We start from the raw sequence: 14,451 nt of genomic DNA, 5'->3' as shown, positions 1-14,451 counted from the left end.
AAGAAAAATTAGTGAAAGAATGTCTAAAATACTTAGTGCAGGAGTTCCCCTTGTGGCTCAGTGGTTAAGGGGGTGATTAGTATCTATGAAGGCTCAGGTTCGATCCCTGGCCTCGCTCAGAGGGTTAAGTATCCCACGTTGCCATGAGCTATGGCATAGCTCTTTGCAGACGAGTTTGGATCCTGCATTGCTGGCGCTATGGTGTAGGCCCTGGGCTACAGCTCCATGTGCTTCAGGTGCAGCCCTAAAAAGACAAAAAGAGAAAAAAAAATTTTTTTAAATAGATAAAATAGAATACTTGGTAAGGCGGTGTGATTCCTTACTGACGCTCCGTAATATTCATTCAACAAATAGTTAAGCACCCATTGTGTCACCTGATTTTCCCTTCTTTCCTTCCCTTTTGGGGCCTCTCGGTCATACTTGATATTTAGTCTTTCTAAATCATTCGCCTCCTGAAGTTCCAGGGACTCAACTAAATTATTTTCCTGGTGGGGAGAGGGGGGAGCCCCTTTCTCTTTCCCATTTATCCTCTACCCAGCATCGTAATTTGCTATATGCTGTAAATCGTAATCTTTAAATCAGACTCCAATTTAGGTGATAAGCATCACAATTAATTAGACTAGCCTGTCAAAGATTAAATGTAATCTTGCATTTCAATTATCTCAACGCCAAGGCTTTAGCTCCAGCCATCAGAAGTGCAGCTGTAATGTCTGCCTATGTTTAATAAAGTCTTTGCCTGCTCTTTGTTTCCTGTATTGCTTGTCTAGAAATAAATTAAGTAGGCAGAGGATCTCAGATCCCTTTCATTTGTTTTTAAGCTGTGGGGCAGAAGAGATATAAATGCAAGATGAAAAACTTAAAAGTTACTAAAACCTAATTAGTTCAGAGTATCTGAAAAGATTTGCAAACTTCTTATTTAAATCTGTTGACAGCTCTTTTAATTCCTTCCAACTAGTTATCGCTGATAATTGTATAGTTGTGGCTGAAGATTTACTTTCACATCTCTTCTTTCTACTCCCATTTCCAGTCACCCTTTTTTATTTACTTATTTATTTATTGCCATACCAGTGGCATGTGGAAGTTCCCGGGCCAGAGATCAAACCTATACCATGGCAGTGACCCAAGCAGCTGCAGTGACAATGCTCAATCCTTAATCGTCTGCGCCACAAGGGAACTCCACAGTTGCCCTTGTTTTTGTTTTTCCTCCTCCTCCAAAAGAAAAGTCCTTGTTGTCACTAAGCTCAATATCATTCCAACTTCATCTTTCCTTTACATTCAGAAAACTGAATAACTCAGTCCTTATCAGGGAAAAGCACAATGTATTTTAAATAATGTGATAATGTAGGTATGACTCATTAGATAACTTCTGAAAAGATATTGAGTGTTTTCATATATAGAAAGGCAAACTGCAGGTGTTCACTCTGTTAAATATGCTTCCAGTTTGCCACCTTAAAAAAGTTCCGAGAATTCTTATAATTCTTAATTATAATAATTTCTGGGAGTTCCCACTGTGGTGAAGTGGGATCAGTGGCATCTCTGCAGCATCAGGATATAGGTTTGAATCCCGGGCCTGGCATAGTGGGTGAAAGAATCTGGCATTGCCGAGGTTGCCATGTAGGTCACAGCTGCAACTCAGATCTGATCCTTAACCTGCCAAATCCATATGTTGCAGGGCAGCCTAAAATGAAAAAAAAAGGAAAAAAGTTTCTGGTCTTAAAATTTGCCATTGCAATTGGCTATTTTAAAAACCTGTTAATAATAATGAAAAAAGATTGCATGAATAATTCGAAGTTAACAGCAGCTACCCATTAGTTTGTGCTTTGCTACATGCTAGGCACTCTGCTTACCCATATTTGTTTATATACCACTCATTTAATCCTTGTTATACTTATTCTCATGTCACAGATGAAGAAACCGAGGTTCAAGTTAATTAGCATACCCTAAGTGGCAAAACCAAGATTAAAACCCAGCTGTCTTTGGCTTTAAACCTAACAGTTTTAATAATTTATCCACTACTGATTAAACAGGTGTGGTCCAAAATGAAGGAACTCAGAATTGTTTTGTTTGCGGTTTTTAGATGCATTATCTTAGCCAGCATTCGTTATGGCTTTGCCCATAGAACTTGAGAAGTTTAAACGTTCAAGATATTAGCCATATAGGCATAAAGTATGAACGTGCTTATAAGGTTTATTTAAGGAAAGTATTTGGGGTTTTTTAGATTTTTGCCCACCAGAATGTACATTTTTTTCATTTGAAAGAATGAGGGAGATTGTGTCAGACAGGAGTAAAGTTTTGATTGAGCAACAGTTAAAAGACAAGCATCTTGATTTAATATTGATCCACACTTTGCATATACTTTCTGTGTATTTGTGTTACATTTTAAAAGGTAAGTGGCAGTTTTTTATGTACTTCCAAGCTCCTTCCATCAGTAATGAAATACTTGGCTTGGGCAGTCTCTGGAGTCCAGAATTTCAGCTTAAATTTTCCATTCATCCGTGCCAGGCAGTAACTCTAAAATATCTTTTTTTTTTTTTTTTTTTAATGGAGAAGGCTCCAAAAGGTGCAGCTGTGTGCTGGTTTCATCTTGCACTTTGTAGCGGTGTTGGCACCGTTTACCGTGAGGAATGCCACTGTCTCCCACACGCCACTGGTGCCCAAGGACTGTTCAGGCCTGTCCGTGTTAGTGGTATGGGAAGGGCCTAAGTTGGGAGAGAGGGGCTCTTCTGTTCCATGTGATTGGTTGTCACCAGGGCACGTGGGGAGGGGAGAGCGGAGTGGGGAGACCTAGTGGAAAATGCAGCGTCTGATGTGTCATCAAAAATTTCTTCTGCAACCTGGGACACCTCGTTCACTGGTGTCCTTGTTAAGGACCGATTCCCCTTTTCCTTTGAAATAATACATGTCTTGGCTTCACCACCACTTTTAGAGCCTTCTGCTCTTCTTTCTTGTCTTCTTTCTCCTTAAGCGATACGGATTTCTTTTGATGAAAAATGATGCCCCAAATGAAAAACTGATGTTGGACTGAAGTAGGGGAGTCGAAAATTCACCCAGAGCTTTAAGAGTAGACTTGGCTATCCAGATATACACACTGGCTACAGCCAGATTTAAAAAAAAAAATTCTTCATTCAGGTGTAAAAGTCTGTCTGGAAGGCGAAATCAAGTGAGAATTGATATGTCAACTTGATGAGAATCATGCTCTGGTAATTTGTGTTTTGTTTGATAGTCGCCATATATAATCTCTGTATATTTAAATATGCATATTTAGTTACATCACATTTTAGTTTATTGAACTGTATGATATGGTACTTTATCATGGACTTTTCAGAGGACAACTTGCCAAATTTGGTACTTCCTAGCAACTGTCATTTCCTGTTGGAATTTCCTAAGGTGGGATATAACAGAAATGTAAATATTGACCTTGTATATTTGATAAAATTAAAGGAATGGTGGATTTTAGGGTTGTTGAAATAATTAGTATTTTGCTTTAGAACGGCATTTTCGACTTTCGCTGCTAATTGATCCTGGTGCCCAAAGTGGAAAATGTGAACTTTAAAGGCTTCTTGTGTAGTGCTTCCTCATTCCCTATGTTTAAACATTTTAAAGGGGAAATGGATTGAATCATAGATATTGTGCTAGAGAATAGGAAATCCTTGAATTGTTACTTTAAAAAGTCTTCTCTCTTTGTAAAATTTACCTTTTAACATTCCCATGGCAAAACTTTGATCAGGTAGGATGGATTTATCTACTTGGGTAATATACTTTCTTCAATATTAAAAGTTCAGTGATATGTTCAGTCAATATAGTACAAAAGGAGTACCTGTACTCCACACTCTATGGTCTAGTTTTTTCTTATTAAAATATTCCAGGGTGCACTTTGTGAGGTGTTGTTGCAAGGACCTGGTCGCCATCACAATGCTTTTTAGAAACTTCATGTAGCATTTGAATGAGTAAAACCAGTGGTATTTTGCAGCTCAGGATATGGAAAGGTAACTACCATTTTTGCCAGAGACACATTGAAAGGCTAAGGAAATAAGGTAGTGTGCCCCCCACCCCCACCTTCTTCAAGCTGAAGTGAAGAAATAAGAGCAGTAGAAACAACTTTATATGTAGTATTTGCCAACCCAGTAATAGAACAACTGTCAGATGCATATTTCAATCACTGTTAAGTGAAATCTCTAATTATCACTTAATTTAACTTCCATATTTGCCTGCAGAAATGATTGTGTTGATAAGATTCTAGAAGGCGATAAACCTTGATTAAGTAATTCCATTTTCGGTTGCCAACTTTATTAAAAAAAAAAAATGCCTGTGTAATTTATGGAGAATGGGAAGGAGGAACTAGGCATGTTGGTTGGACGAGTGTTGTGTGGATTTGTGGGTTCCTGTGTTTGCTGTTTAGCTTTTAGCTTTCTGGACCTTGGCATGTGCTGTGAGCTCTGTAAGTTTGAAAAGACCATGGAGAGACACTACAGTGAGCCCCCATTAGTAACATGTCCCTACCTTTATGTTTTCCTTCTGTCACCTATGCTGCTGGGATGATATTTTGCACAGTGTAGAAAGCATTTACGGGGGAGGAGATTTTTGTGAGCTGATCAGCTCAGGCAAAGGGAAGTAGTTGATCATTTGTCAGAGGAAATGAAATGTTGTGCTCTTTCATTTTCTAGTATTTCTTGTTTTAAATCTTAACCGTGCTTTCAATGCTCAAGACTACAAACCTTGCAAGGTACTGCACTGCCAGGGACCTTGCAAATCCAGTCCATGCAGTGTTTTTAGCACTTTTTCAGGTATCCTCATATTTTTATAGATTTTGGCCGAAGTTATTGCTGGATTTTTGTCAGGCAGGGGGTGAGGGTTACCCAGATGGATTTGCTTCTCCTAATAGCATGTCCTAAAATGTACTGTTAACCCAAAACAGATTGCTGGTTCCCTTCCTGGCTCTCCTGATTCAGGGAGTTTGTGGTCGTACCCAGGCATCTGTCTTCCACAGGTTCTCCCCGTGATCCATTGGTGCAGGCAGGTGGGGGAAAAACACGGGTGCGGTGATGTTCCCACTCAGCTCTCCTCATCGTGACCATCATTATGGCATCTAGCGGCATATCTGTCCTGCCTTTATGCCTTTGTAAAATGTGTTTGAGTGCTGTTGCCATGGGACAAAGTGGCCCAGGAAACTGAGTGATAACCTTTGTATGCCCTGAGTTCAGATGCTGAAGCCCATGTCTGGTTCCTTGTCCTTGGGGACAGCTTTATCATGGGCTCTTTGTAGCACAAAGTCAACTTGGGAATCTTTTATCTACTGTTGGCAAAATTTGCCCTGGCTCAGATTATAGGCTTCTTCAATACCGTGGTCACCAGCCAGATAGACCTATTTCACTTGAAATCAGTAAGTATTGAAAAATTCACTTCCTCCTTTGCAGTAGCTCCACTTTCAAGTGCTCAGCAGCACCTGTTGGGTGGCACAACTAATAGAACATTCCATCATCACAGCAGGTTTTATGGGAGGGTGCTGCTCTACGATTTCCTTCCGTAACATAGCTCTTCTCCTTTTATCCTGGGCAGTTGGAATGGCTAATAGAGTTAGGTGGCAAGATCACATTATAGTCTATCTCAGGGAATACTGCAACCTAAAGGGGTCTTAGAGTCTAGGGTTTGGGTTTTCAAAATGACAGAAATGAGGTTAAAATTTAACAACATAAGCTGACTTTACCCTTGTCTTGTGAATCTGTTCTTTTCCTATGCTGACTCAGTACTAGAAAGATGGGCTTCATTAGACACTTGCTTATTAACCTGGTACGTGGCTTATAATAAAGAATCACACCACTAAGATCTCATTGAGATGACATTGTCAGTATTCAGTTTTTCTTAGATTATATAAACTATTCCTAGGTAAAAGTACATACCTTTATGAACCTTAAGTGTCTAAAAGTTTATTGATGGCTGATAAACAGACTACTATTTTCATAAAGACTGTCATTTACCCATATGCTGCAGTTTGAGGAATTTGAGATGAGTATATTTAGCTCCCTCTTCTGGTATATTATGAGAAAAATATTTTTACTTAAGATGGTTTCATGTATTTGTGGAGTAAAGATACAGTTGCCAGTGTAAGGTTGAAGGACATTGTTTGTGTCATCCAATTGGATTTCATTTCTTTTGTATCATTGGGTAAAACATGTAGGTAAAGCATGGAAAAACAGTTTACGAAGGCATTACATTTCTTAGGATGGTAACTGACCAAAACATACGTAAGCAGATAAAGGCTTTTCCACAGCACATGCACAAGCACTCCATTGAATGTCAAGTGGCGGGGGGGTCATTTGCACTGGCTTTGTCTCTGATAATAAGCTCACCCCCACATTTGTGGGACTTGGGGCAAGAGCACAGAAGGAGGCCCAAGTGACCCTGTGTCTAAATATTTTAAAGTTATAAATCACAATAACAGATGTTTAGTAAAATCTGTTCTGGCCTCCTACCTGGACAGTGATTTCTTCACAATGACCAGGAGGCCAGATTTGCGTTTAGGTTTCTTGGGTTCTGAGTTTTGCCCTAGAGCGTGGTGATACCGAAAGTGATGCCCGGACCCACCCCTGCCTTGGCCCTGCACCGCCAGGGACCTTGCAAATCCAGACTCCATGCAGTCCTGAGCCCCACCCCCCTCAGCCTCCGCCCAAAGGGGTTCCCCTGAAGGGCTGTCAGCCCTGGGGAGGATAGACCCTGGGGAAGAGGCCTCAGAGGCCACTGGGGCAAGGGAGCCTGGGCTTCTGGGAAGTGTTCCTAGTGTGTCCTAGGAGAGAAGCAGCAGGCCGGTCCCTTGGCCCCCAAAACTCTTCACACAGCTGGAGGGTGGCCATGGAGGAGCCTTCTGAAGCACAGGTTGCTCTCTTGTTCCTGCCTGAGCTTGCCGCTGTCTCGGTAGAACATGACTTTGTGTCTTGGTGTTCTTCATTGTTGTCTGAGGCACCGGACTCCCCCAGAGTACACATAACCCATAACCGTGGGGTTCTGTTTATTTGCAGCTTCAACTCTCCCAGACCTGGCAGAGCAGTTTGCCCCTCCTGATGTCGCCCCGCCTCTTCTCATCAAGCTAGTGGAAGCCATTGAAAAGAAAGGTAATACAACTGGTAGAGGCGATTGGTGAACGGGTTGTGGCCTGATTTCCTAGGTGTTATCCTTTGTATTTGCCTCCTGGGCATTCATTAAATGCATTCCCTGCCACCTGTGCTGGACACACAAGCTTTGGGTTGTTGTGGCCTGGAGAGATACTCTTAGTCTGACTCGTAACCCCATACTGATGTGTCATTTTACTGTACGGAAACGATTAAATTCTCCATAACTTAATAAATATAATTAACTTGCTCCTTCATGGCCAGATGATTTTGCCAAAATTATTGACATGCTAGATAAGATAAATGGGAGGAGTTGACTTCCAAGAATATTTGGTACACATCTAGAATAGATACTGGATGGAGACTGGAATGTCTTTCTGGCAGCAGGCTCCCAGGTTTTCCAGAGAGTTGTGTTTTGCATGCTCAGTCTGTTTTGTGTCCTAGGTCTGGAATGTCCAACTCTATATAGAACACAGAGCTCCAGCAACGCAGCAGAATTACGACAGCTTCTTGATTGTGGTGAGTGTCATGGGGCCAGAAATATAAATGGGAAAGGTCTACCTTTCTGTTTCAGCTAATGCACAAAACACTTAAACTGAACCACACAACATTCTCAGTTTGAAGGGAGCTCAGAAATCACACACACTTCCCTCTGCCCTCTTATGGCAAGAGTGCAGACCTTTGAGTTGGTCTTCTGAGTTGGTGTGTGTTTGCCCGCCTGCCTGCAGGTGTGTCGGCTATCATCACAGCCACGCGCCTCTGGGTCCTGCGGAAATTGCCAGGGAGGGAAACAGCCTGAGATTTCTCTGGCTCTGCTCATCTACCATCTTTCTCTGAGCCTGCCATTGGCTACATCTAATTCATCTGGACCAGTTGACAAAAATATTTATAAGTCTGTGTCACTTAACAAATGTCTTTTTTTTACTTTTTCCCCTTTCTCTCTTTCCTTTTCCTTCCCCTTTCCCTTTCTGTCTTCCTTCCTTTCTTTCCTCCTCTTTCCTTCCTTCCTTGCCTTTTCATGCCATATTTACCTCAAGTAACATCATGAATATTGTTATATTCGGTAGTGTACTGGTAGACCAGTTCTCTGGGGGTGAGGGGAAAGCCCTGGTTTGTAGTAGCACTTACCCATTTCTGTGGTGTAAATAGTCCCACCATGATTAATTTCAAGCCAGCAACTGAAATTATTACTGAGTTCCAACTTGGGAAGGATTGTGAGCCAGTACAAGTCAGCTCTAGCTCTTGCCATTGGTTAAATGACATCAACACATTCAGCCAGGTGGTGGCTTGATTCTTTGCCCCTTCTCTCCTCTGCCATACAGAATAAAACTGTCCGAATATGCATGCATTTATTTGCCACTATTCCAGCAAGTCATCTTCTAGAATCATTCAGATCCTCCGTTCCCTCCCAATACTTTTCTTTTTATTACTCATTTTTTTCCTTCACCTTATTTTAACTGCATTTGGGTGCCTGAACCAAAAGGAGTGAAACCCAGCTTTAGGAGGAGCACTTTCAGACATGTAGTTGTGCAAAGAGTACCCACAAGATATTTGATAAATGAAAACTTGAAGGCTGAGGCAGCTTTAACATGAGGCAGTTTATGAAAATTTCTAGAAAAGATGTTTCTGGGAAGAAAGGAGGAGATTAGATCTTTATCATTGAATAGTTTCACTTGAAATGTACTGCCCGAATGTTTGAAGCTTTTAAAAAAAAAAAAAATTTCTTTTAACTTTCTTTTCTCCCTTGTACATGGAAACCAGTCTTAGCACACACACACAGGGCAGATACTTCTACACACACATAGAGTAGGTCATTAAATGTTGACTGGCAGAAAAATCAAGATGAAAAGACTTGTTTTTCTTTATTTCTAACAGCTTTACCAGGGTGTTAAAGGAAACACTGAATTTTGTCCTAGCCAATTGAAATAGAGATACATGTTTTGGTCAAAAAATTGGTCAAATTGAACATGTTAAAAGTCACAGGAAATGTTTAGACTTCAGAGACTGATGAAATGGGAGTTATTTGAGAAACAGTGGTTAAGCTTTTAAAGGTAACCAAAAACAAAATGATGCAGTTGAGCTTAAAAAAAAAAAAGCTTCACACCACCTGTGAGATGGAATAAATAACCAAAATTCACGTCAACAAGATATTTTGACAGACAGCTTTCTTTCCACATTTGAGACCAAAACACATGTAGAAAACTGGTTTCCCTCAGTTTCTGTGCTATAAAAGTGAATTTTGTGGCAAAACAAAAAGCATAAACACTATCTCAGTTTAAGAGTGGATCTTCCAGGACTGTTCCAGCCTGAGAATTTTTCAGTTTATAAAAAATGATGTAAGTCACTTTCATTAAAAACAAAAAGCATGGCTTTTAACAAACCCTGTGATTTAACTAGTGTCTAAAAAGGGCAGACTTGGGTGGAGGACAACAGCCCACTTTTTTTATTAGCACTCACTAAGTTATTTTATCCACACATCAGTCTTGTGATATAAGTATAGGGACTGCTGATGATAAAGCTGTGACTTGCATCCAAACTGTTCTGACTCTAAAGTTCTTACTCTCCCACCCCCCATATTGCCCTAAAATAAATTATTTCTTTTTTCCCTTGTTTGAATTTAAATGGGGTAGATCCTCTTCCCCAAACTCCCCTCCCCCCTCTCTTTTGGTTTCTCTTAACCTGAATCAGCCTTTTTCTTTAAAAGTTATCACAAGAGGAGTTCGTGTTGTGGCTCAGTGGTTAACGAATCCGACTAGGAACCATGAGGTTGTAGGTTCGATCCCTGGCCTTGCTCAGTGGGTTAAGGATTCGGCGTTGCAGTGAGCTTTGGTGTAGGTTGCAGACATGGCTTGGATCCCACATTGCTGTGGCTCTGGCATGGGCCAGCGGCTACAGCTCTCATCGCACCCCTAGCCTGGGAACCTCCATATGCCATGGGAGCAGCCCTAGAAAAAAAGACCAAAAAAAAAAAAAAGTTATGACAAGAATAAACAATGTGTGGTGATGCTTGTTAGCCAGACCTACAGAGTGGGGACCAGTTTCACAGTGGTGTATACAAATAGTGCATCATTGTGTTGTACACCTGAAACTACTTACAACACAACGGGTTATATATTCAGTTAGACATCCATTTTCAAAAGCAGGCCTTCTCAGCCTCAGCCCTCTGGACGGTTTAGGATGGATAATCCTTTGCTGTGAGGGGCCCTTCTGTGCCTTGTAGGATGTTCAGCAACACCCCCGGCTTCTACACGCTAGATGCCAGTGCGCTTTCCCCCCAGTTGTGACAGTCAAAAATGTCTCCCGATATTGGCAGATTTCTCCTGAGAGTAGGGGTAGGGCAGGAAGTTTGAAGACCCCAACTGAGAACCACTTAGCGATCAGTTGGAGAGGGAACTCCATTCCAGTGGGAAAAGGGGTGACGTATTGGAGAGTTTGCTGGTTACCTGTCATGTGAGTAGATTCATGAAAAGCTGGTAGAAGAGGATGTAACCCCCCTCCCCCCACAACCCACACCTCAGGATTGGGTTCCCAAGTCATCACATGACAGATGTGTATACATCTGGGAGGAGGATTTTAGGATAAAGGAGACTTCTAGAACAGAAGTCAGAAACTCCAAGGAGCTTCAGAAGCTGTCTAAAAAAAATAAATAAATAGAACATCTTGCATGAATTCGAGTGGAATTTGACATAAGGTGAGCGTCTCCAAAGACTTGAAATAGGGGTATTTTTTATTTTAATTGTTTTTTATTATAGTTGACTTACAGTGTTGTGTCAGTTTCTGCTGTGCAGCCTAGTGACCAGTCGTACATATACATACATTCTTTTTCTCGTACCATCTTCCATCATGTTCTACCTCAAGAGATTAGATGTGGTTCCTTGTGCTGTACAGTAGGAGCTAGGGTTATTTCATTCAGAAGCTAAAAAGGCTCTTTGGAATACACCTCATGGGTTAGAGAAGGGTTCTAGTGATTAGCATCACTTTTAGAATTCAGTTCACAAACATTTAGCAAGCACATTCTCTGCTGAGCTCTGTGGGATGTGAGAAGAGCAGGTGACAGGCCCAGTCCATGCCCGTGAGGGACGGTCAGTCTAGGAGAGAGACATGTAATGACCATACTGATTGGGACGTGTCGTGTCAGGGGTGGCTTGTCCATACTGCTCTTGGACAGAGGTGGCAGCAGAAACCCTGCCTGAAGGAGGGACATGTGGAATATTTAACTTCTTCATGGGTATATCTCATTACCAAATGGTTTACCGCCATCACGTAGGATGAGAAAATTAAGTAAGATGAGTTTGTTGGGCAAAGTGGTATTATATGAAGTATCCAAGGAGGCACACTAGGGGTGGGCAGCAGCTTGCCATGCAGTTAGCGGCTATGGAATGTTCACGGGGGATGCGTACGCGGTTTTGTTGACAGTCACACAAGTAGTTGTAGCACTTTCCACATGGATTCTTTATGCAAAGACCTAGTCTTGCCCTTTCCCACACTTTACTAGAGATGTGATATGCCTCTGATTAGTTCCTTGTGGGACGTTTTAAGTGACCCAGCCTCTTGCTTCTCCATCTTTTCCTTCTTTTCCTCAGACTAACCTCTCCACATTTGCTACAGATGGACTTTCCTGAGCTTTCTGGTATTGCGTGATTATCTTTCATAAGATCTGCTTAGTCAGTGGGACAGGTTTGGCTTATGATGACAATGCGTCCAGGGAACTTGGGTAGCTTCCGGCTCCACCTGGAGTGCCTGGTGATACCACACCTGGTTCACGGGCACCCAGGATGCCTCTGCTCCTTCTCACACTGAGCACCTGGGGGAGATCTTTGATTCTTTCTCATCCTCTCCTTGGCCACAGCCCAGTCCCATCAATCACCTGGTTTTGTTACTTATTTTTTTTTAATTTTTTAAATTATAGTTGATATGCAGTGTTCTGTCAGTTTCTGCTGTACAGCAAAGTGACCCAGTCATACCTCTGTATATACACACTCTTTTTCTCACATTATCCTCCATCGTGTTCCATCACAAGTGACTAGATATACTTCCCTGTGCCATACAGCAGGATCTCATTGCTTATCCACTCCAAATGCAGTAGTTATGTTACTTCTTGATAACATCTCCCCCATTCCAGGACTGTCCTGGAATCCAAGTCGCCATGAATGGTATTGGCACTTCCAGCATCACTCCTTCCTGACTTATTTTGAACATCATGACTGATGAAGCTGTTTAAAAATGTAGCTTTCTGCTCCTCAGCTCCCCTGTTCTCCACTGAGTACTCAAGTCTCCAGATAACAACGTCCCCTCCCGTCACCAGTGTGTCCTGTGACACACTGCAGCAGCCATGGTCCTTCCTGCCCCAGCACCCCTTCTTTCTGCCAGGCTCTATTCTAATCCCAGGCACTCAGAGACCAGCTGTGGTTCCTGTCGCCCCAGGGTTGAGATGCCTGATCACTCTTCCAGCAGAAGGATTTACTCAACAGACTGCTTATCTTAGCTTTCTCCTGTGATAGTTCTGTGCCCACCAGTTAGGTTAGTCGTACCTTAATTAGAACACCCTGTCACAAGTAGGGGGAAACAGTCTGTAGATGTTCACATTATTTTCATGGATATTCTTGAGATTGTGAAGATTCTCTAATGTCTTACTGCTTCATCAGTCACTCTGTTGGGTTAAATTTATGTTCATACTGATAGGTAGTACTGACAACTCCGATTTTAGGAAATCTGTGGATTTGCATTTCACAGTTTCTTGTTGGGGTGTGAGGAAGCATGCATTTACTCTGAGATTCTCCATCCTGAGACAGAACCCTTTCTCAATGAGGGCAGAACCACCCTCGAGGATGCATCTGGAAATGTTGTGAGGGCAGCAGTAGTTTGCTGAGGCTGCCATAACAAAATCCCACAGACCGGGTGGCTTAAGCAACAGAAGTCTGTCTTCTCACAGTTCTGGAGGCTAAACGTCCAGATCAAGGCAGATTTGGTTTCTTCCGAGGCCTTGGCTTTCAGACAGCCGCCTCCTTGCTATGTCCTCACGTGGTCTTTCCTCTGTGCGTGCACCCCCAGTGTCACTTTTTCCACATTTCCTGCTCTTAAAATACCAGGTGGATGAGGGCCCACCTCTCATAGCCCCATTTTAACCTAACCACCTCCTGAAAGCCCCTTCTCCAAATGAATCCACCTTCTGAGGTCCCTGAGAGTTAGGACTTCAACCTATGAATTTTGGGGACACAGTTCAGCCCACAACAGAGGCATTATTTTCCATTGATCCAGAGTCTCAGAATGTGTTCCGGCGTCTTGGGCAGAGGCCTTCATTGCTAAATGCCTCGTGTGGGGGGACAGACCTACACGAGGGAAGATGTTCTATTCAGAATGCCAGGAGCAATCCCTGCCAGAAGCACTGCTAGTAAATACTCAAGAATCTTTATGTACTTGTCCTCATACTGCTTCCTTTCCTGACTCACATGTAGGTCACAATTCAAATGATCGGCCCAACCAATGCATCTGATGTCTGACCTTTTTTTTTTTTTCCTGTTTCTATCATAGATGCCACCTCCGTGGACTTGGAAATGATTGATGTGCACGTTTTAGCCGACGCTTTCAAACGCTATCTCCTGGACTTACCAAATCCTGTCATTCCGGTGGCTGTTTACAGTGAAATGATTTCTTTAGCCCCAGGTTGGTTGCCTCTTCTGAGAACCTCACTGAACATGTATTGAGATGTGGAGGTGCTTGTTAAACTCAAGCACCCCATATAAAAAGAGATTTCTTAGAAAATGTCAGTAGGAATCCCCTCCCCTGCTGCCCCGTGCTGCCCCGCCCTGCCCCCATCGTCACCAACTCTTTCCCTTACCAGGGCAGCCAGTAGAAGAGCCGGATTCTTGTTTGCTTAGGAAGACCGTCCACATGTTGAAATGGCTAATTGTTAACCTTTTATCAGTATTAACAAGGTTCACTGCGTCAGTGAAGGCCCCCACGGGCCAAGTGCCATCCCTGGATTCAGGGCACCAGGGACTGGGACCCAGTGACTGGGGATATTCCCATCATCCCCTTCCAGGGGCCATTACAAAATGAGTCGGGGGACTGAGCTAACACTCAGTTCAAGTGCTTTGGGGACCGGAAACTGTGGTTCGTAACCTTCAAAGTTAAAACCTGTGACACTTATCTGATGCTCCTCCACACTAGCCAATCACACTTGACGCTGCTCCAGAGAAGGCAGATTTCTGCCCTCACCCCCAGCACCTCTTGTGGTTTTTCACACCCAGAGTCTCTTGCATTTCCATTTGATTTGAGATTTCTACTTTCTCATAATGCCTTTTCTAAGGAGAAGAGCACATGGACTGTCCGCTTCTTCGGCTGCCGT

At 42.6% G+C, this 14,451-nt stretch overlaps 1 protein-coding gene across 4 annotated transcripts in view; it reads left to right on the top strand.

The window, feature by feature from the left end:
* Positions 1-14,451, top strand: part of PIK3R1 (phosphoinositide-3-kinase regulatory subunit 1) — an 88,794-nt gene that overhangs the window by 53,612 nt on the left and 20,731 nt on the right. For all 4 annotated transcript variants that reach the window (XM_047797045.1, XM_047797124.1, XM_047797279.1 and 1 more), the window contains 3 exons: positions 7,014-7,106; positions 7,548-7,622; positions 13,635-13,766. In XM_047797045.1, coding sequence (XP_047653001.1) covers positions 7,014-7,106; positions 7,548-7,622; positions 13,635-13,766 — 300 coding nt within the window. The remainder of the gene's footprint in view (positions 1-7,013; positions 7,107-7,547; positions 7,623-13,634; positions 13,767-14,451) is intronic.

Source organism: Phacochoerus africanus, chromosome 1 (genome assembly GCF_016906955.1).
Source record: "Phacochoerus africanus isolate WHEZ1 chromosome 1, ROS_Pafr_v1, whole genome shotgun sequence".
Classification (NCBI taxonomy): Eukaryota; Metazoa; Chordata; class Mammalia; order Artiodactyla; family Suidae; genus Phacochoerus; species Phacochoerus africanus.
This window is presented reverse-complemented; position numbering and strand designations above follow the sequence as displayed.